This window comes from Acipenser ruthenus, chromosome 47 (genome assembly GCF_902713425.1).
Source record: "Acipenser ruthenus chromosome 47, fAciRut3.2 maternal haplotype, whole genome shotgun sequence".
In the NCBI taxonomy this organism is placed as follows: Eukaryota; Metazoa; Chordata; class Actinopteri; order Acipenseriformes; family Acipenseridae; genus Acipenser; species Acipenser ruthenus.
This window is the reverse complement of record NC_081235.1, coordinates 7130731-7151771: the sequence shown is the minus strand read 5'-3', so window position 1 is coordinate 7151771 and position 21041 is coordinate 7130731. Positions and strand designations below refer to the sequence as shown.

General features: G+C 42.3%; 1 protein-coding gene across 4 annotated transcripts; it reads right to left on the bottom strand.

Annotated features, from left to right (window-relative positions):
* Positions 1-1062: 1062 nt before the first annotated feature.
* LOC117401406 (tropomyosin alpha-1 chain) lies at positions 1063-20830 on the bottom strand. Of its 4 annotated transcripts, none has more exons than XM_034002074.3 (9): positions 20505-20826; positions 16897-17022; positions 6987-7120; positions 6323-6440; positions 5819-5889; positions 4862-4937; positions 4445-4507; positions 4273-4342; positions 1063-1337 (listed from the first exon to the last, which is right to left on the bottom strand). In XM_034002074.3, exons 1-9 carry the CDS (start codon positions 20616-20618, stop codon positions 1255-1257), a joined length of 855 nt encoding a protein of 284 aa, XP_033857965.1. In that variant the 5' UTR covers positions 20619-20826; the 3' UTR covers positions 1063-1254. The 4 variants fall into 4 exon arrangements, with proteins under 4 accessions (XP_033857965.1, XP_033857966.1, XP_033857967.1 ...); XM_034002076.3 differs by lacking the exon at positions 1063-1337 and adding an exon at positions 1784-2413 and having other exon boundaries at positions 20505-20830; XM_034002075.3 differs by lacking the exons at positions 16897-17022; positions 20505-20826 and adding an exon at positions 12892-13430.
* Positions 20831-21041: the final 211 nt, after the last annotated feature.

Sequence of the window (21041 nt, the reverse complement as noted above, 5' to 3'; positions counted from 1 at the left end):
TTTAGTCATGAATTTGAGTTCTGTTATTTCAATCAATTAATACATACAAACGAGCCATACAATCTATCTTTTACAAGCCCCGTTGATTATAAACATGTTTAACATCACATGCCTAGTTCAGTAAAACATGTAATAAGTTACTGTGTCACACAGAGTTCAAACTACCTGTGGACAAAGATTTTGCATCACTGTATAGAATTAACTGATTCTGCTTCATAAAGTCGAATGAAACCTGCCGAATAATGTTTTCCATATACTTAACGAAAAAAAACTGACAAAAATGTGACATGAAATACTGTACTACTACTATGGCTTCCAGTAGACTTTTTTCAATACCATTTTGTAGTTTCTTGGATTACATGATGTTAAATAAAATATTGAATCCTCCATCCAGACCCTGAAGTAGATCACGATCTCATTTGACCTGGTAAACCTGGGGTGGAACAGCCCCCCAGGACTGGGATTGGACACCCCTGTGCTAGGGTTTATTCAGGGTAACACACTGGTATTGGAATGGTATCACTGGGAATTTTCCAGTCCTGTGCAAAACAAAAAATTAAAAAAACACACAAGGCTACAAGGCAGGCATTTTTTCATAAAAATGTATTGGATTCAAAGCTAAGAAAGGTGAAATAGTTTCATACAGTGTCAGTGAGAAAGATGTGAGGTACTGTACATAATCACGCTGGAAACCAAGAATTGAACATTTCCCTCACACTGATAAAAACGTACAAAAAAATAATAAAAAATGAGAATTATTCTTGAGTTCAACAATATACTGATATAGGGAGCTTTGGTTCAGAGTTGGTCCTTCTTGCTTGAACTTTGTGCTATCTTTGAGAAAATACAATAGTCACAATTACTATGTACATTTCTGTATATTCCGCCTGTCTGAAATACTAGTGTTTCAAGGTAAAAACATTGTTAATTCAGGTCCCTGTAATCTACAGATTGGAAACACAAATTCTACTGGGGAACCTGTAAACATCAATGAGGGGGGATTCATTTTTGGGGGGATCTGAGTGCTGAGAGAGAGAGATAGATAGATAGAGAGAGAATGTGTTTTCTACGCTGCAGGTAAAGGCATAACATACGTTGACTTGTTTCTGCATTCTTTCTTTTCTGGAAATTTGAGATTTCAGCCTGAAACGTGGAATGAAGCTGAAAATCCATGGAATGTCGCTTGCTTGTTTTGTTCCTGTTTCTTCCTTTTCAGGTTTGTTTTGCTGCCGTTTTGTTTTATTTTTGGGGGGTTTATAAGCTGTTGAGTTCTTGCAGAGTCTGATCCAGAACTTGATGCATTCCCAGGTTCTCCTCTTTGGCACTGGACAGTTTTTCTGTTAGAAAAAAGGGAGCGTGGTTAAATTTCATTCATTAGCAGAACCGTGTTGCTCCTAGTCTGGTGATTCTGACTACAATAATTCTCAGGTAGAATGCAAATGTATTTGGAATCATAGGAGAGTAAAATGTATTGGTTAAAATGATTGCAAAGATAAAGTATGTGCAGAAATGTATGGAATGAAATATGATAAGCACTTGAATGGAGTAACAGCTAAAGGGCTGAATTCTATTGATAATTTGTATAACAGAAACAGACTGTGGTCTCGTCTGTCCCAAGCCCGTATGGTATAAATAACAGGCATGGAGGCGACACAGACAGAGAGCCCCGAATGCCTCCAGGATCATCGGTGAATCAGTCAGAGGGCTGTCTCCGGGGATTCAGGTAATCTGATCAATAAATAATCTATTAATACTAGAGGCACACAGTGTATCTAGACAATAACGTTCAATGCAGAATGTAATGTGGGTATTTGGAACTAATACATGGTAAACATTGTTCATTTGAAACATGGTCTGAATCTGTAATGGCAGTGTATCACACAACACCGCCTGTTACGCAGAGATATCTAGAAGAGCAGGAGTTCACTAGTCACATCATATACATTAATCATTTACTTGTACTGCAGTACTCTCTCTTTTTTGCTTGCGATCTGTCTTTCCCTCAATTCTCTGCAGGAAATCCCTATCTTAAAAAATACATTTTGTAAAGGGACCGACCCCTCCAAACTTCAAAAGACTGAGAATCTCTGCAGTAGTGAATCAGCAGCTTAGTTCTCAAACTAGAATAATGCTTTGACAAGGAGTCACTGTCCGTGTCGTCTGTGTCACCACTGAACCACGAACACAAAGCAAGAAGAGAGAAAGAAAGAGAAAGCGTTTCTAGAACAGAAAGAACTTTATTAGACATTTACAGAGAGATCGAAGGGCGAACGTTTTAGACAAACAGGAGATTAGAAAGGCAGGCGCTGCCGCTGGGGCTGAAAGGTCGTTTACAAGGAGGTCATGTCGTTGAGGGCGTGGTCCAGCTCCTCGCTGATCGCCTTGTATTTCAGTTTCTGAGTGTACAGTTCGTCTAGAGGTCAAAGTGCAGAGGGTAGAGGAAGGGTGGAGCAGGTCCGTAGAACAAGGAATAGCACGGAAACAAAGGAGAAACACATGGAGCAGACAGGACAGCATATAAAAGAGAAAAGGGAAAAACAGGTTAGAAACATTAGAGAAATGAACACCACCAAAAATATATCTGAGTAAGATTCTCTTCAATCTCTAGTAGGGATGTAACCCTTTAAAGGTACAAGGAACATAGGTGTCCCGCAAAATATAAATGATGCTAACGTTTCTGCAATGAGGCGCACAAAACACGTTTAAAATTGTTTTGTATCCAGTCATCCAAATTGTCAGTTTCCTCCTCGTGATGCTTGAGTCGCTCTCAAATGTATTGTAAGGAGTCACCGCTCAGTTCCTTGTGTCCCTGAAGGGGTTAACCCTCTTTGCTGCATTTAAAGCATGATGCCACTTCGCAGAGTCACAGAGATTGCATTTATTACATTTGACCAGTGGTGGCGGCTCCTGCTATATAAATAAGTTCAAATGGGCGATTTAGATTTCTATTCAGTTTTTGGACAAAACAAGAGCAGATTCTCCTGGGCTTTGCAGCTTGAGCCAATCAAAAGCATTTGGGCTTGCAGCCAATAGCAAGCATGCATTATATCTAACCGTTAGGTAATCATTCACCAGCCACCATCTGTAATGCAGTCTCAAAGTATGCGGGCTATTAATTAATATAGAACGTTTAACAAACGTTTAATAAATCCTCCAGCTGCCTGGAGGCAAAGACCACATGCTGCTCCCCGGACCTCCAGGAGTAAAAGCCCCAGGGATCCAATCCTTTCCAGCCAGAGGTGGTGGAATAAAGCTACAAGCTTGCCTTATTATTAAGTGGCGAATGGGGGAATACCATTTAAAATGAACTGATAGTTTTCTACTACATCTTGGGAATGAATTAGTGTCTCAATCACAACATTTACGTGGATTTAATGATTACAAAGCGACTTGCGTGACAAGCTACCTTTTTTTTTTTTTTTTTTTTTTTTTTGGCCTCGATATTCCGTTAACATTTTTTCTCTCCAGTTCAGCACCAGGTCATTTTCACCGATTTCATTTCAATTTTCCATTTCAACTGTAACTTTAAACCCCGGCTGGGACTGGACTTGTTTGTGTTCCACTTTGAATTCCAGCACTTCTATATATTCAGGAACGGCTGCCAGATGCTAGAGAGCGGGCTTACTGCCTGGCATCTCTCTTAAGAAGAAGCTTCTCGGAACAAACAAGCTGTAGTACGCCACTGACTAAAGCAATCTGCCTCTCAAAAACACCACGTAAATAAGTACAGGCATTTCAAATGCTAATCTGTTCAGAGATTTCATATGTATTTTCATAGGTAAGAGAAACCGTTTTCTTAAACCAGATTAATGAAGGCTTTTTAAAGTCCAGCTCTCCTCAGCCACCAGCGCTAGGGTGACACCTGCTGGTAAAGGTGTGAAAAGGTGTTTTACAACCTTCATTTATCAGTCATGGTTTTAAATATTATTTATGAACAGGAGCACCACACTGGATCTGAAATTGCAGGGATGGAAATAAGCCTCCTATTGCATAGCAGTTTCACCCATTCCAGGTTTTACTATGAGCCACAGCGTATAGGTATAGGCTTGTGCGCGTCTTATTAAAGTGGTAGTGAAACCAGGAACGGATCAAACTGCTTTGCAGTGGGAGTCTGACTTCAATCCCTGAATTGCTTTAGAAACAGAAACATTGAGCGCCACCTACTGTCAGTGCCAGGTGTTGCTCAGAATCACCACAGCAGAGAACACCCAACACAGCGCACTCAACAGCCAAACTCAGAGACCGCGCAACAGAGAATTATGTGTTTCCTACCTTCCAGATCATCAATGCTCTTTTCCAGTTTGGTGACGGTCCTTTCAGCAAACTCAGCCCGGGTTTCAGCCTGTAGGGAGAGCAGGAGTTAGTGCAGCACAGCATGTGTAGAGCCACTTTACAGAGAAGCCTCACAGAAGGCGCCACAGCGTCGCTTGAAGGGTGAACTCACCTCTTTCAGCTTGTCACTGAGAACCTTGATTTCCTCTTCATATTTGTCCTCCTTTTCAGAGTACTGCAAAGAAGTAAAAAAAAAAAGATGTATATGTATATATCAAATTGGAATCTTAAACAAAAAGAGCATACGAACAGTGCGTGATTTTAACAGCATTTCAAGTTTATATTGCATCAAGCTTGTAGACCATTGCAATGCTCAGAACTGGAAAAGAGAAATACGAGTTTGCTTCCCTATGTGAAGTGCAACTACTGCTAATAACAGTGATTGAACATGGACTGATTGTCCCACATTACTGCAGCAGTTCCCATTCCACACTGAATAACTGCTGCTGGACTGAAGCACTGCCCTCCATTGTTAGGAGTGAGAATATTCTCCTTCGTGCTGCTTGTAAGCGACACCCAGGATTCTTACCTTCTCAGACTGGGCTTCCAGAGACTTCAGGTTGTTGGTGACGTTTTTCAATTCTTCTTCCAATTCACTGCACTTCCTGCGACAAACAGGAAACAGGAAGAGTTACAAAGTCTCATATGGAATCCTGGGAAAGGCTGTACAGCCCTCATGTTAGCTGAAATGTCAGCCTTGGAAAATCTAAATTGAGACTGCGAGCGTGTCCACAGGCTCGTTTCACAACCTGTCCAGGATGGACATCATGGAAAAAGCATCAAGGCATCAAGGTTTGCAGTCTAAATCTGAAACAGTAGCACTGAGATAGCACTGAACTACTTCAATAGAGAAGCTGATCTCTGCACAGTAAGTAGACACTTACAGTGCCAATAATAAACTAAATAAAATTAAAGTGATCTAAGGGTATAAGCTTATTTTACTTCCAGAAGTGAGCTGGGAGGGATCTGTGCATTTCTGTTGCCTCTCATGAGGAGCTTCATGCAGCCATTAGACATTCACAATCTGCACCTAATCAGCACTCTTGGCAGAGCCTCAAAGTGTTAAGCTGTGAAGCGGAGAGCCCCATGCTGTGCTGAGACATGCAGGTATGCTCTACTGTTCCAATTCAGAATGTGTGTCTAGACCTGCCAGGTAATTCATGTTGAGCACGAGAGGTTACAACTGAGAAAGTGGGACAACTTCAGTGTGGGGTTGTGGTGTCCCAAGAGCCCACAGTGAGCCACACTGTGAATCTGATCAGACAAAATCAGGGACGGGAAAGCCAGGTGTACAGCTATGGCTAAAAGCATTGCATCACCCTATAGAATCAACTCATCTTGCTTCATAAAGTCGAATGAAACCTGCTGAATAACGTTACGTTAACATGCCGTGTCTGTGAGAGAACTCTGGGCTCCAAGTCCATCAAGCCCTGAATCCACACACCCCCCCCATTAATGAAGATTCAGAGAAACAAAATGAGCTTACAGTTCGGAGATCTCTGCTCTCTCCTCGGTTCGCTCCAGCTCACCCTCCAGAATAACCAGTTTACGAGCAACCTGGAAAAGTTACAGAACACACAGGGGGTTTAGTAAAGACTTAAGACATTATGCATGAATCTCTGCAACAGCATGCAGGATTAACCTATGGACTTGAGCAGAGGGTTCCAGAACACTATTTAAATGCCAGTTGTTTTCCCTGGTTTCTACAGAATCCATACATTGGGTAGATGATATCATTAAAAAAAAAAATTTGAAATTGTTTAAATTGGTGGGGGGGATAGGATGAGATTTTGTAACTGGGAAAGTGTTTTAACATCATGTTCTGTGTTCAACTAAAACGGCAATGAATTTTGGAAACAACAAATGCAGTGCTCCCTCTGTTTCGTGATCTGACAGATTTGAAAACCCCTCCCACCGAATAACAGGGATGAACCGAAGGGATTGTGAAAGCGGTGGGGAGCTGTAGAGATACTGGAAGGGCTCAGCTGACCTCCTCGTATTTGCGGTCAGCCTCCTCGGCGATGTGCTTGGCTTCCTTCAGCTGCATCTCTTGCATCTCCATCTTCTCCTCGTCCTTCATCGCTCGGTTCTCAATCACCTTCATCCCTCTGGCGGTGGGGAGAAAGAAGATGACGCTGGGTGTCAGAGCCGTGTGTTTTCACTATCCTTGCACTACTATGTCATTGCAGATATAACTTGCTGCATCCTAGTTCCTGTTGTATTGTAGTAGTATTATTTGCGCTTGCTGTAAACTGCACTGTATTTAAATATTAAGCTTGCACTGTAACCCCGTACTGCCCTGCAACACCTGTAAGTCTCCTTGGATAAAGGCCAAAGAAACAAGGTAATAGACCACAATGTCCGAGTTTCATGTAACTTTATTGGATGCGATTATCCTTTTGTTTCAGCTTTGAGACTCTAGCTCAGGGGGTGGCTAACCCTGTTCATGGAGAGCCGCAGGGTCTTCTGGTTTTCATTCCACCCGAGTTCTCATTTTACCGAACTGAACCAACAACATTTCTCCCAAGTCTTTAGCCATGGATGATTTACAGATAACCAGAAAACCTGCAGGATTGTGGCTCTCCAGGACCACGGTTGGCCACCCCGGTTCTAGCTCCTAATGTTTTGAGGTCACCGTGGACCCCGGTACTGACCGCTCGCTCTCGTCCGCTGACTTCTCCGCCTCCTCCAGTTTCTGCAGGGCAGTGGTCAGGCGCTCTTGGGCTCGGTCCAGCTCCTCCTCCACCAGCTGGATACGGCGATTCAGTCCGGCTACATCTCCCTCAGCCTGCACAGACACGGGAGATCAGGGGTCAGAGCAAAGCCAGAGCACGCACACACACACACCCCGTCACAATCACACACGGGTCAGCTTACAAGAAAGGTTTCATTCGATCAGCCTATACCCCGCCCGGATAAGCCGCAGACTTTTACTGGAGCATTTTACAGCACCTGTGTAATCAAACTGGATTGCATCAACTGCCTATCCATGTGTGAATGCCTGACAGGGCTGGAAATAAGACTCCCATTGCATAGCGGTCTGATCCCTTCCTGGTTTTACTAGGAGTTTAATAAGACACACCTGAGCTTGTTAGATACACTCTAATCAAGTATTATAACCTGGAATGGGTGCAATAGGAGTCTTATTTCCATCCCTGTATGACACAGAAATCATAAAGTTATCTGGGAGGACATGTGATAGAAACTGGTATTCTACTAAAATCAGATTATGGTTTGCAAGTCATCCAAAGGAAATCACAGTACCCAATAGAACAATGCTGTGCTTGTTTTGTGTCTAGTTCAAAACGTACACTGGCGGTGTAGATTAGGTAAGATGGATCAAGCAAGGTCTTTATCAGGACACAGGATAGTAAAAGGGATTTTTAGTCGCCTGTGTATCAAAACTGCTTAAGCAGGAAGGGCTGCATTTTAGGCACATCTGTCAATCTGGTCTTAAATTCCAACGTGGAGCGTGGAGAGAGGAAGCGACGCTCTGGAAATTCAACACGAATACGCGAGGATCTGGCACACAAGCTCCACTGAGCAGAGCACAGGGAACCTGCAATTAGGAGATTTGTACAGCATGCTTTATCCATTCCCTCATGCACTATAACATGTCATTAGGACCCGGCTCATTCCGTGCCTGCTTTCAATTTCTGTTCCCGTCTGAAAATGCACAGCATTGCATTTTTTTCTTAGCCTCAAATATATATAAAAGGAGGGCGGGCATCAACCAACGACCACACCCAAGGCAGCATCTTAACCGCTGTGCAAAAAATGTGCACAAGCCAATCTAGAGACTGCGTGCATGGGGCAGGATTCCTAAGAGCAGGGCATCACACACTGCACACTAGAGGAGAGTGTAATGGGACACCTTGGTAAAGGGGGTGTGTGTGTTTACACTGCCCTACACATATCTAAAAGCACAATGTTACGCAATAACAGTTAGGCTTGGTTGTATTTATATTCTTGATCGTTCCAGCCAGGCATTATATTTATACAGTTGCAGGAATGACTGCAGGGAAAGCCTTTGAAGTATTTCATCTGTGATTATGAACTGATTTAGAAGAAGTTTTGGATCACCTTATGGGAACCGTGTTGGTTTAAGTAGCTCAGTGCAGTGTAGGCATGACAAACCGGTCAGACATTGAGACTAATAACTGAACGCATTTACTCAGGACGTTGTTTGAGCATTTTCAGAAGGACGGCTACAGTATAAAACATTGGTTTAATCTTCCCAGTTTCCGGTTGAGGATAGGGGTGAAAATCAAAAGGGACAGAGTTGCTGCGAGAGTCACCATACTGACTTCATCCTACACAGTGATGACAGCTGCAGCATCGGTGCAAATCACTCTCATCGGTGCATCTAAATGAACCCTCTGAAGCCAGCTGCACTCCTACTGCACAGCAGCCAGGGCCACTCCAGGCTTTACTGTGAGTTTGACTCGAGATTACAAGATCAGGTATATTATCGTGCTCACAGTAAAACCCTGAGCTGCACACACAGCTACACAAAGGGAGTCCTACATCTCACCAGGAGACTGTAATAATGTAAATCAAAATGATGTTCCTTAACCCTGTAATATGCAACACATTGCTGTGCATTACTCCACACGGTCACAATATTGATAGATTAAATGCTCTTACAGATCTGGTTTAGGTCTTGCAATTGTGATGGGGGAAGGGGCAGTTGTACAAAGCAACACCCAGTTAAAACCGTTTGCTCAGTTCAGTTCTTGATAGATCTGGAAGTTTCCTACTTAACCCACATCACAGATATCAGCAGGGGAGCCCGATTGTATCTGCAGCCTTTGTTCTTGGACATTAGCAGAGGGATTAGAGAGAGACGGGTTATCTGCCCTGTCTGTACAGAGAGCAGGCTTGAGCCTGCAGTGCTGTGTCTGTCTGAGTCTTATCTATGTGGAGAGAACTGAAACCCGCCCCAAGCGAAAATAAACCAGCAAGGTCATTAAAACACTGCGGGGAAGTTGAGAAGAATTCTTAGGGTATCAGCAAGTCTCTTTAGGAAAAATGACCAGGTTTGAAAGGCTCCATATGTTTTTTTTTTTTTTTTTTAATGGTTTATGTTGACTCATATGGTTACCCTCCTTAAACCAAACAAAAAGAATGTTAAAAAAAACAGCCCATGCGCACAACCAACATCCTCCTTCCTGCCTCCCTCCTAGATAGGGGGCGTTACTTTCAGGATGAGAACTCTCTCTCTCTGTCTTTTTCTTTCTTTCTCTCGCTCGCCCCACCTCTTCCACAAAGCATTCTCCAGCACACAAAACCACACTCCTTATATGGCCAGAGAATGTTTGCTGTAAAAATCACAGGAAGATGGGAGAGTAAATCGCATGAAAATCTAAATGGAACCATCTGTTTGACTTTGAACTGGGAACCTGTGGAGGAAAGGCAAGGCGCACAAACCATGCCTGTAGCATCGGCCGTGAAGGAATGGCGAGCCAATGAGCCACTTACTGCATTTTATTCCTGCTATCTCCTTATTTTGTTTCGGTAACACAACCGTGCATGTCAGGTCAAGTTTTTCAGCTCTTTGAGGAAAATAAAGTGTGTTTAGTAGACCTGTCCCCTCAACTCATCCTGCTGGTCTAAGTAAAGCCAAAACTACAAACCTCAAAACCTCAGCAAAACAAGAACAGGGCAGTATACTGTGAATGGTTATTTCCTTTAAAGAGAATGCAATGAAACCCAACCAGGATACACATTGCAACAAGCAACTGTCAACTTTCAGCATTTGCAGAATTCTGATTACATTACTGAGAAATAATCTAACGCATGTCAAGAAGACTCTAAGGGAGGATGGGGATAAGACTAAGAAAATATAATGACTTGATCTTTAAAATCCTGTGGAGCCTTGGGTTTCTCTTGCAGGGAATTAAAAACAGAAAATGGTACAGTAATGGCTTAGCAAAGGTTTTGATGTGTAATTTATAAAGGACACTGTTCACTGATGGGATACAAGGCTCTGACTGAGCGGATGAATGGAGACGTGAATCTTATCGGCTTACAAGCTGTGCTTGCCCAGTTCTGTGTACAGATTTCCCATGTTAAAATCGGCTGGGCATGAAGACCACCTAGATTTGTTTTGGTCAGTGCTGATGAGATACAGCAGGACAGGGAGAGGCTGGACTGAACCTGGAAAGTGCCGAGTGAGGAGGGAATGCCGTCTGAAATATTATTGGATGGCTTTGATTTTCTTTTAAATATATTTACATAACTTTCTTTGCATTCCATAACAGGAAATCCTACCAGACTGACAAAGCTCTATTATAGAGAAGATAGGATGGGACTCCCAGGTCTGTACTGACTGGGCTGCACACATTCAAGGCTCAATGCAAAGTTGCAGAATTTTTAATTCACGAAGACAGTAAATTAGTTTGATGACTTTAAAACCACTTCCAAATCAGAAAAGGCGAGCAGGGGAGTACACCTGTGGGAATCACATTACAGCTGCCTAACTTGTATGAAGAGGCCAGTAAGCTACTGGACTCCCACTTCATCACAGAAACTTTCTGAACTCCAATACATTCGTTTGCAGGGATGGAAATAAGACTCATTGCACAGCAGTTTGGTCCGTTCCTGGTTTTACGATGAGTTAAGAAGACACACCTGAGCGTGTTACCTATACACTGTGGCTACTCAAGCATGTGTGAAACTGTGGAATGGGTGAAACTGCTATGCAATAGGAGTCTTATGTCCATCCCTGAGTTTGAAAATGTTGTGGCGTTATTCATTTTAGTTTTCATTTTAATCTTGTGAATTGGCCTGCGTTTCCTCTCTATCCCCACTTTGGGATTCCTCACACCCTTCTGACCTGCGACTAGCCTCCTGAGGAGAAACTGGAAGCAGCTTCAGGCTCCCTCCCCCAAACCCTGCCCCCTGGGTCAGCTCACAGGCAAGGATCTCTCAGCTCTGTAGCAGTCCCAACCAGCCACAACCCTCCCGGTCGCCCTACACCATTTCACAAGGGATGGAATCCAGTCATAAACCAACCCCCCCATCCTCCATCCCTCCCTCCCATCCATCCTCTGGAATCCAGACACATTCCCATGGTGCATCACATAAAATGTTTGCGGCCGGCCTTTTAAAACCCCTTGGCTATTTTCAGTTTCAAAAATGGTAATTCAGATTTAAAAATAAACAGCGTGCTAAAAACTCAAGGGGTCTTGCAGTACCAAGCTTTAGCCTGACTTATGTTCCATGTCTGAGCTGTACACAGTTGCGCTCAGATGCTGCAGACTGATAAGAGAATGGAGAATGACTCGGGACGGGTCTAGGGGTTCTGAAACCATGTGTTTTCACTCCCAAGTTGTCTTCTTTCCATCTGGTTTCATCTCGGGGATTCTACTGAAACACTGAAGTCCAGTTCACAGAAGAAGTCTAATGTCGAATACACTTTACCTTTGAATTTTGATTGAGCATAAAAACACCACATGTATGATTTCATGTGCCACTTCCTACACCACCCTAGTATCTCAAGGGAATGAGCAAAAAGAAAACATGATTATCCTCATTCAGGATAACTCTTACATGGCTGGTATTCTCCAGCATTGGAATGCACAACTGGCCTCTTCCCAGTTTAACTACATGAATGCTGCTTGGTGATTCTGCACGATGGGGCAGTCTAGGAAATGCTCTTAGAAGACCAACAGCCAGGATATTGCACAGGCTGGGTTGCGTACATTTGCCTCAGGGTTGTAATCCCTTAGTACTGTTCAGCTGTCTGTAGGTGCTTTACCCACACAAGTGTCACCTGGCCTGAAGCAACACAAGAAACAAAACCGACATCCTGCTTTCGCTGTGACTCAGAAATAACGCGCAGCAGGACTGCATAACGCACTGGACTACACGGGCTGGATTTGCACTCGCACGCCTCTACGTTTAAAAAGGTGTTCTGTTAAAAGCAGCGTAGACTCAGTGTACAGATTTATGGGTTTCTGCCAGTCCCTCGACAACTTTGTGCACACAAATCTATTGCCTCACATACATAGGCAGTGAAAAGCAAGACAAGGCTGATTAAGGTCAAAGGTAACGTTCATTAACTAAACAAAAAGGTACAGCTTTTAGAAATGGGTTACGAATGAGGAGGAAAGACCTCCAGTTTAGAAATTCAGTTTTGTCAACACTAAAACTGAATTAATAATAATAATAATAATAATAATAATAATAATACACGTATTAATCTACTACAGGAAGCTAGGTGCTATATAACGCTGAAATAATCCATTTAACTCCGTGCGGTGTTTCCAATGGACGAGGCGTATACACTGCTGGCGTTAGGACGCTTCGGAAATGACCGCAATTAAATTTGCCAATGTTGACTGCACAGCCAACGCCTTCTATTGTACCCTGATACTGCAAGCTGAATCAATGAATTTACGTGGCTTTTTTTTTTTTTTTTTTAACAGACTCGCTATTGGAAAAACTGAATGAGAAACCAAAACAAAAACCACTTTTTTTTAAAGGAAGAGTTAGGAAAAAAAAAAAAGTTAAGAATAGTTTTAAGAAACAAAATAAAAGTAAACGTGTCCTCACTTTTTCCCTGAGTTCCCGTTCGCTGTCGACTTCTCTCTGGAGTTCCTGAGCTCGGTCTTCGGCATCGTCCGCTTGTTGTTGCAGACTCTGGATTTTTCTTTTTACAGCATCTAATGAGTTCAAACCTGCCATTGTTTTTCTGAGATTTTTTTTTTTTTAAAAAAAACACTAACTTTTGACAAAATAAATCGAGTTTAAAAAATAAGTACACAAATAAAATAAAAATTATATATTTATAAAAAAAAACAAAACAACGTTCGACGATTAAAACGTTTATATTTCCCGTCTAATTTGCTTTTTTTTCCAAGTGTACTAAAACGTACAAAAATATATATTTTTTCCCCCCCCGACTGAAGAAGACAAAAAAAATGGTCCAGTTAACACTGTTCACTTAATAAAGCGTACGGCTCAATACTTTCGCTATCTGTATTAGTTGCTGGAATGTTGCGAAGTTCTCGATGGAGAAATTTTCCTTGCACCGCACAAAAACGCACGACTGTGGAAGGAAAGTTAAGACGCGCTCCTCCAATCCTAGGGAGCAGTTTCCTTTTGATGAGGTCAGGGTTAAAATGGGCGGGGGCTGGAGAGGTGATGTCTTTCCTCAGTGTGTATGCAAATATCCAGCAGTTTAGACATATTTGGGGAAAACACAGGAGTCCAAACTAAAGTGGCCTGTTACAGTGTGTTACTACGTAACCGGGTGTGGGTAACGCGTTATATTAAAACGCGTTAAAGGCTTGTCAGTTATTAAACGATTTATCTAAACGAAATTGCTATTGTGTTATATACAATTATGTAACCCTTATTAAACCAACATCCTTCATATAGTATGCAAAATATGGTTATAGTGGTTATTTTGTAATTAGATTTATATAACGTAGGCCACATGTTTCAATACAGTGTGTGTACAAGTGTTGCATAAAGAGCCTGTAGATACCGATCATTGAAAAAGCTACATTAGGGATTGTAAAACACAGTTGTTGAATCTTAGTAGAGCAGTAGTTATGGGGTTAAGTCGAATGGGTCTACTCCGGATACGCAACACAGCACACCTCTAGGTTCTGCATTTGTATAGCGGGCGTTTGGAATGCGTTCCTTAGTTCCCTAGTCTTTCTTTTTTTTTTTCAAGGACATGGTTTTATTATCTCAACTGAAGGCAATTTAAGTCAGTGTGATTACCCATAAGAAACTAAACTAGTTTATTACAATTTTGTAAAAAAAAAAATGAAAAAAAAAAAGAAATTAAATGACTACGTTTTGGGCCCCCACTGACAAAACTTTGTGGACTGTTTTAGGAACTGCTTTTAAAAGTACATTTTGATACAATTAAAATATATTTACACTGCATTTAGAAAATATAGTAACGGAAGGATTGTGGGCAAAACAGTGTAGTGAATCTTCAGCTTAATTTAAAGGCAGTCTTTATAGTTTACACTGTGTTTTGATTTAATACACACACACACACAAACACACACACACACACACACACACATATATATATATGAAGAGACTTTCCAAACAAACACAACCAGTGAGGCCTAGGCTGCTCTGGACGTGTGGGAGATACTGGCAGTGGTCTTGTGACTCTGCATACAGCTGCCTTTTCACTAAAAGAACTAAATTTGTCACGTTTTAATGATCAATATTTCACTTGTGTAGCTTTCCGGAGGCCGTTAAGAAAGAACCTGAGGTCTCTAGATTTTGAACTATTTTTCCCTTATGCAGTGTCTCAGTTTACTGCAGACTGGCAGCGAAGCAGCACATTCCTCAGCGCCGACCCCCCCGCACAGCAGCCAAGAGCTTGTGTGGTTTTGATAATGTGGCAAACTGAAAGGATAATGTGCTTAAATCCCTCAGAGTAAACATAGTACAGTAACTGCATATACAACAACTGTGAACACGTCTCTTAATTGCAATTCGTTTTCAGAGCGAAGTGTATATATGTGTATTTTTATATCCTCTCTGGGCACCAGCTAAGATTTTAAAGTTTGAATTCTGTGGGTTCTGCCTAAAGTTACTGAGAATTTTCCAATGGAAAAGTAGCCTATAGCTTGAAAAATGTGACACAGCGGAAAAGGCTGAAATAGTGATTGCATTAGGCACGGGAGGAGGGGGGCTGGTTGTTTGCATAAGCCGCATAGCTGGAATGCCAGAGCTGCCGCGAACCCTCTGAAGCACTTCCTACAGATAATGTAGCCTTATCAACACCCAGACCCGGGAACTCCCGGAGAAACGGACAAAGTGTGTCCTGTAAGATGCCGGGAAGGGTCAATAAAGTTTTGAATCATAAATGCCACAATAAACATGAGAGAGAGAGAGAGAGAGAGAGAGAGAGAGAGAGAGAGAGAGAGAGAGAGAGAGAGAGAGAGAGAGAGAGATGAATTGCAACCAAGGTTTGGAAAGTTGCTTTGTACACATCTGTCTTTTTCCCTCACGAGCTGTGCAGTGGTTAATTTTTGTGCTGGGGCACATCCCCGGCATCTCGGGGCTTGCTGGGGCTGGCCGGGGCTCAGCCCTGGCACCTCTGGGTTTGACGAGGCATGGCCCCGGCACCTCTTCAGCTCGTTAAAAATGTCATAACATGTTTTGCTCGGAAATGCATTTTCTTAAACTTCAACACAGTCCGCTGCCAGGGACATTTAATTACTTTACGATTTCAGCGACGTGCCATAAAGATGACACGGGCTGCGAAAGAAGGACTGCGACTCGATTGTCGTTTTTTATACACCAATAAGCTTACTTGTTTTGAAAAACGTCTTGAACGATACAAGCAAATTCTTCACACTACTTGGCATGATTGAATGAGTAGTACACAACACGCTTCAATATGAAAGCTGAACATTATTTTCAATAAACAAGTTTTTAATGGAAAAAAAAAAACATTGTAGCCTACGTCACTATAGTGAAACCTGGCCTTTGTTATTTTTAAATACCGCTGCTTCCGATTATTACTACTGCTTAGTAACAACAGGAACAACATGTTATTTAGGGTTGTTGTTGAAATTAAGCACGTACATGCCTGACTGTACCCCTACCCCCAAGCAGGAACTTTACCCTTAACTTCCCCTATTCAAAAAAATCTAAACACAATTACAAAGGTCTTCTCTCTTGCCTTTTTTTCAATGAATAGAATTATTATTTATTTCTTAGCAGACGCCCTTATCCAGGGCGACATACAATTGTTACAAGATATCACATTATTTTTTACATACAATTACCCATTTATACAGTTGGGTTTTTACTGGAGCAATCTAGGTAAAGTACCTTGCTCAAGGGTACAGCAGCAGTGTCCCCCACCTGGGATTGAACCCACGACCCTCCGGTCAAGAGTCCAGAGCCCTAACCACTACTCCACACTGCTGCCCCAATTATATTTAATAGAGAACAAAAACAAACCAAGCTAACAACTATCTAGCCTAAATTAAATTATGTTTCTCCACAAACTGCGGGTTCTGTTGCATTCACAGCATTGATAATGTTAGATATGGCTAGATATTACAGTGCGGACCAACCAATGTTTGTGTAGGTACGGTGTATGGTTTTTATTTTTTTATCGGCCTTCTATAGTCATCACATTAACATAAGTTATTTGAATGCTTGCAGCCTGTATGTGTGTGGACATGTTTCTCTATCTTTTTGATGATAGACTTGCAAGTCCTTGCTACTAAAACGTGCTAACCACAAATTGAATAAGGAAGTCGTGGTCTTGTACGGTATGCTGTGAAAGTTTTCAGATCGAAGGTTTCTATGCCAGATCTAAAGCTGAGGGAACAGAAAAACTCTTTTTCAGGAACAGTGGCTTGAAACCTGATATCCAGGGAGACAGAAAGACTTAGTTTGAGGCAACTTTGCTGGATCAAACCCAAAGTCTCCCCTGGTGTGCCATGCCATGGCCTGAAACCTAGTCTCCTGAAACCAAGTTCCAAGCCACACAGTGGCTCAGTGTTCCCTCAGTTTAAGGCAGTGGGTTGGCGTGTTGGCTGGGCTGGTGTGTTGGCTACTTACATCCGAGGCTTTCTTCTCGGACAGTTCCAGTTTCTCCTGAGCTTCCTTCAGCGCCTCAGAGTATTTGTCCAGCTCATCTTCTGTGCTTTTGAGTTTCTTCTGCAGGCTGACGAGCTCATCTTCCAGCTGGGCAGACAGGGAGAGAGAAGGGGGAGGGGGGGCGGGGGGTGGGGTCAGTATTTGGGTACAACAGACTCAGGCACTGACTCATCTTTCTTGTTGTCTTTGGTGTCGTTTCCTTTCCATATCCTTGTGAAGTTAAGGTTATCATCCTGAATCAATATTTTCCCTGTCTACTTCTCTATCTGGTTTCTGGCAGTTTATCTATCTGGTTTATGGCAGGTTAGCAGGGCAGTGTAACAGCCTCCAGGTGAACAACCAGTACAAAGCAGGGAGAGGTCAATCTCTTGCACTCGTGGGCTGCATGATTATTAGGAAAGGAGTGGGAATGGTTTTAAAGGTAGGGTTAGCAGATACAGAACATGCCCAAAGCCCTTTTCAGTAACAACGTGCAACCAGGGCCACTTCATGACAGTGAAGAACCGTCCCAGGAAATATGAGAAAGGACCTGCTGTTTCCATGTCAACCTAATGAACTCCGTAAGCTATTGAGTTTCACTCTTATTCATTGTACGAAATCCAATCCCAAACCTGAGTCCTAACCCTAACTCACATCAAAGGACATGTAAAGTGGCACACGCTGTTTGAAGATGCGTCTCTCCAGATGTAACTGACCGTCTCTCATTTCCTCTATCTCCTGAGCCTGCAGTACCCCTGGAACAGCATTGCAGAGGACTAGGGGCATCGTGTGTGAGCAGAGGCAGGTAGAGGCCTGCATGGTGTTCTCAACCTTTTAGTTATCTTTGCATCTCTGTGTTGTAATCTGTTAAGTCCCGTCGTCATTGAAAAACCTTGAAGTTTTTACTATCCTGGTAACTGCTATTTATTACTATTTATTCATTTCAATCTCTGGATCCAAGCAGTGGTGTATTTGACCAGGAAGCGGATTGTAATCTGAACTATACAGCAACGGTAGATTGAGATACACAGTTTTGTCCTGACTTGCTGTTCTTTGACCTAGCTTGACCTAACCCCACAGTCACCCACATTGTCAGCCTGCCTCTTTAATTGCCTTGCACACAATAACTTATCACAAGCCATTGCACTGAATTACAGCAAAGATCGAGAGGCTTTTTATCAGCTATCAAGGACCACAGCCACCAACATCTGGAGAGCCTGCCGTCACAGCCAGCCTGGGGTAAAATACTGCAATACAGGCCCAGATTAGACATTTCCTGCATTACAGAGGGACATGTTTAGCATAGCATTGTCATCCTGCTGCATGTGACATATTCTCAGAGAGCAAAAGGGTGCTATAGATATAGGGTCATTGGGAAATTCTGGGAAGTTTTTGCATACAGCTATGAATTGAATTTGGACATTTTCTGTTTCCTATTAGTTTGATGTTACAATTGCCTGTTTATGTAATAGAGGTGTACCATGGTGTGCAGTTGACAGTGCAGTTGCCATGGTTACACTGTGCTTTCCTGAGAGAGATTCCAGCAATGACCAGCACTGGTGCATGCTGGTCCGAGGTGGTGCTTGACTGGTTTTCAGCAGGTCTTTCTAGTGCAGGAGACTAGGAGATGGCTGTGAGGCAGGTTAAACAGGTCCATTAAAATTCTCTTTACTGTGAAGTTCTAAAGTCTGCCTTGTGTTGTCTGTAGTCAGAATCGAATCTGTTGGCTGTAAACTGCCTCTAGGTTTGTATATAGTATACTGAAGAAGACACTGGCCAGCAAGTCTACTTCAGTGCGTTTTCTGGTTTGTATATCCCTGCTGTCTTCAATTCCAGCTCTGCGTGTTTTACTACCCCTTTACTTTGCTTTTACCACAGGCATGCCAAAAACATCGTTTAGGAGGGGCGACCCTGAATGATCAGTTGATTTTTAACCCCACCAATCTGCAGCAAATTCGAAACATTTGTTTAGCATTCTGAGATAAAAGGTGTAAAGGTGACAGCTGCTCATTACAATGTATTTATAGAAAGCATTACCAAGGCAGCTAAACCCAATGCCCCTGAGAACACTGTACGCTAAAGTATCCTTTATCACAGTCGCGTCCAGTAACATTAATTCTCTGAAGAGCCCCTGGATAATCCTCATGCATTTTCAGCTATCTCTCTGCCTCTATAATAAACATTGCTTTAGTCCCGGGTTGCTGGGCTGTTTTTATCTGTGGTGAAAGTCTGAAGGAGTCGTCTGTCATCCGCTGGGACCTCAACTTTCTTGGGCTGCTCTCCCATCATCTTTTGACAGCTGACAGCTGGTGTCTTTATCTGCTTTGCTGCGTATCTACATTCTCCGTATTTTTATCTTAATGAGGCAAACCAAGGCAACTGATATAAGTTCTGAAAGTTTACGACTGTATATATCATGGTGGCAGGTGTTTGATTACATAGGAATATTCTGTATATTCTTGAGCAAACCCTTTTTATCAAAGCATTATAAAGCATTGTGAAAGAATGGTAAAGCATAGATAAGCATGGTAAAGTCCAGAGAGGTGTGGTAAAGCATATACAAAAATAAAACATGGCAAACTATGGTAAACTATGGTAAAATGTATAGTACTGTAAACATTGGAAAACTACAAAAATGCAGTGCAAATTTAGCCTGGTAATTTTTTATAGGGGAAATCTTGTTTTTGGATTTGTATTGGAAAATGTAATTTATATAAAATAAAAACGTGCAATTGGAAGGCTCCCCATCATAAAGCTAACTCGCCTTGATCTCACTGCTGGCAGCTAAGGCTCTGATTATGTGCTACGTATGCCATGCTTTGCGTAACTGGTAATGTTATTAGTTTCACATATCTATGACTGTGCTGCATCTCCTTATATGGCTTTGATTTTTTCCCCCATATTATTACTCATAAGCAAAGGACTATCATAGCCCTATAACGCAACATCCTCTGCATCAGTCTTCTAGAAAAGGGAGTTTAATGCACCCTTTTCCACTGTATTTACAATCTGTATTTAGTAATGTTGATAAGGGGGTCAATGTGTCGCCTACAGCTATGGTCAAAAGTTTTGCATTAACCTCTAGAATTAACTAATTTTGCTCCATGAAGTCGAATGGAACCTGCTGAATAATGTTATGTTAACATATTGAATTACACACCGCTTTGTAGTTTTGCATAGACTTAACGAAAAAACTGACAATTTTAAAATGTGGCATTTCAAAATCTAACATGAAATACTGTACTAGTACTGTGGCTGCCATTAGACTTTTGCGATACCATTTTGTCGTTTATTTGATTACATGATGTTAAATAAAAGATCAAAATTATGTTCATATAGTTAAATCCATCCTAAAATTCTTGGTGATGCTAAACTTTTGGCTATAGCTGTACATAAACCAGCAATTCAGCATCCTACCTGTGTGCTACTTCATTTTCACTGTAATGCAGCAGTACTAAAAATGACTATGCTATGGTTCTCCCATGAGATAGTGCAGGTTCAGGCCCTTGGTTCTTATGTGTCCTCAGTTTGGGTATCGGAGTGCAGGGAGTGAAGCTGGCTCCCCCACCTGTCCCTGGAGTCACACTCACCTGTTTGCTCTTGTCCTCCGCTGCCTGCTTATCAGACTCTGCCTGTTCTGCCCTGTCGATGGCATTCTCCTTGTCCAGCTTCAGCATCTGCATCTTCTTCTTTATGGCTTCCATGGTGGCTGGAGGTTAGGCGTTTCCAAACAACAAAATAAAATGAACTTTTAAAAAAAAAAATACTTCTAGATGGGCTTCCAAGACTGAGAGAGGAGAGAGATGGAATCACCCAAGGAGAGACAGAGAGCACCACTCAGGAGTGAGAGGGGGGCACACACAGCCTACGAGAGAGTGAGCGTGGAGTCCAGGGGCTGCTTCGGATAGCTTTAAACTCCCACAAAACCTGCCTGGAGGTTTTGGAGACTGCCCAGGTCTCTGGTGCGCCCCCCTCTCCAGATCTCACTCAACGCCTTTCTAAGGAATGACTTGGACAGGATTCTCTGCAGCCCTCAGCCAATCTCCTTATTTGGATCTCTGTGTTTTCTTGAAGGAAAAATAAAAGGTCTTGTTTCCATTTATAACCCTCTGACCGAAGATGAAGTG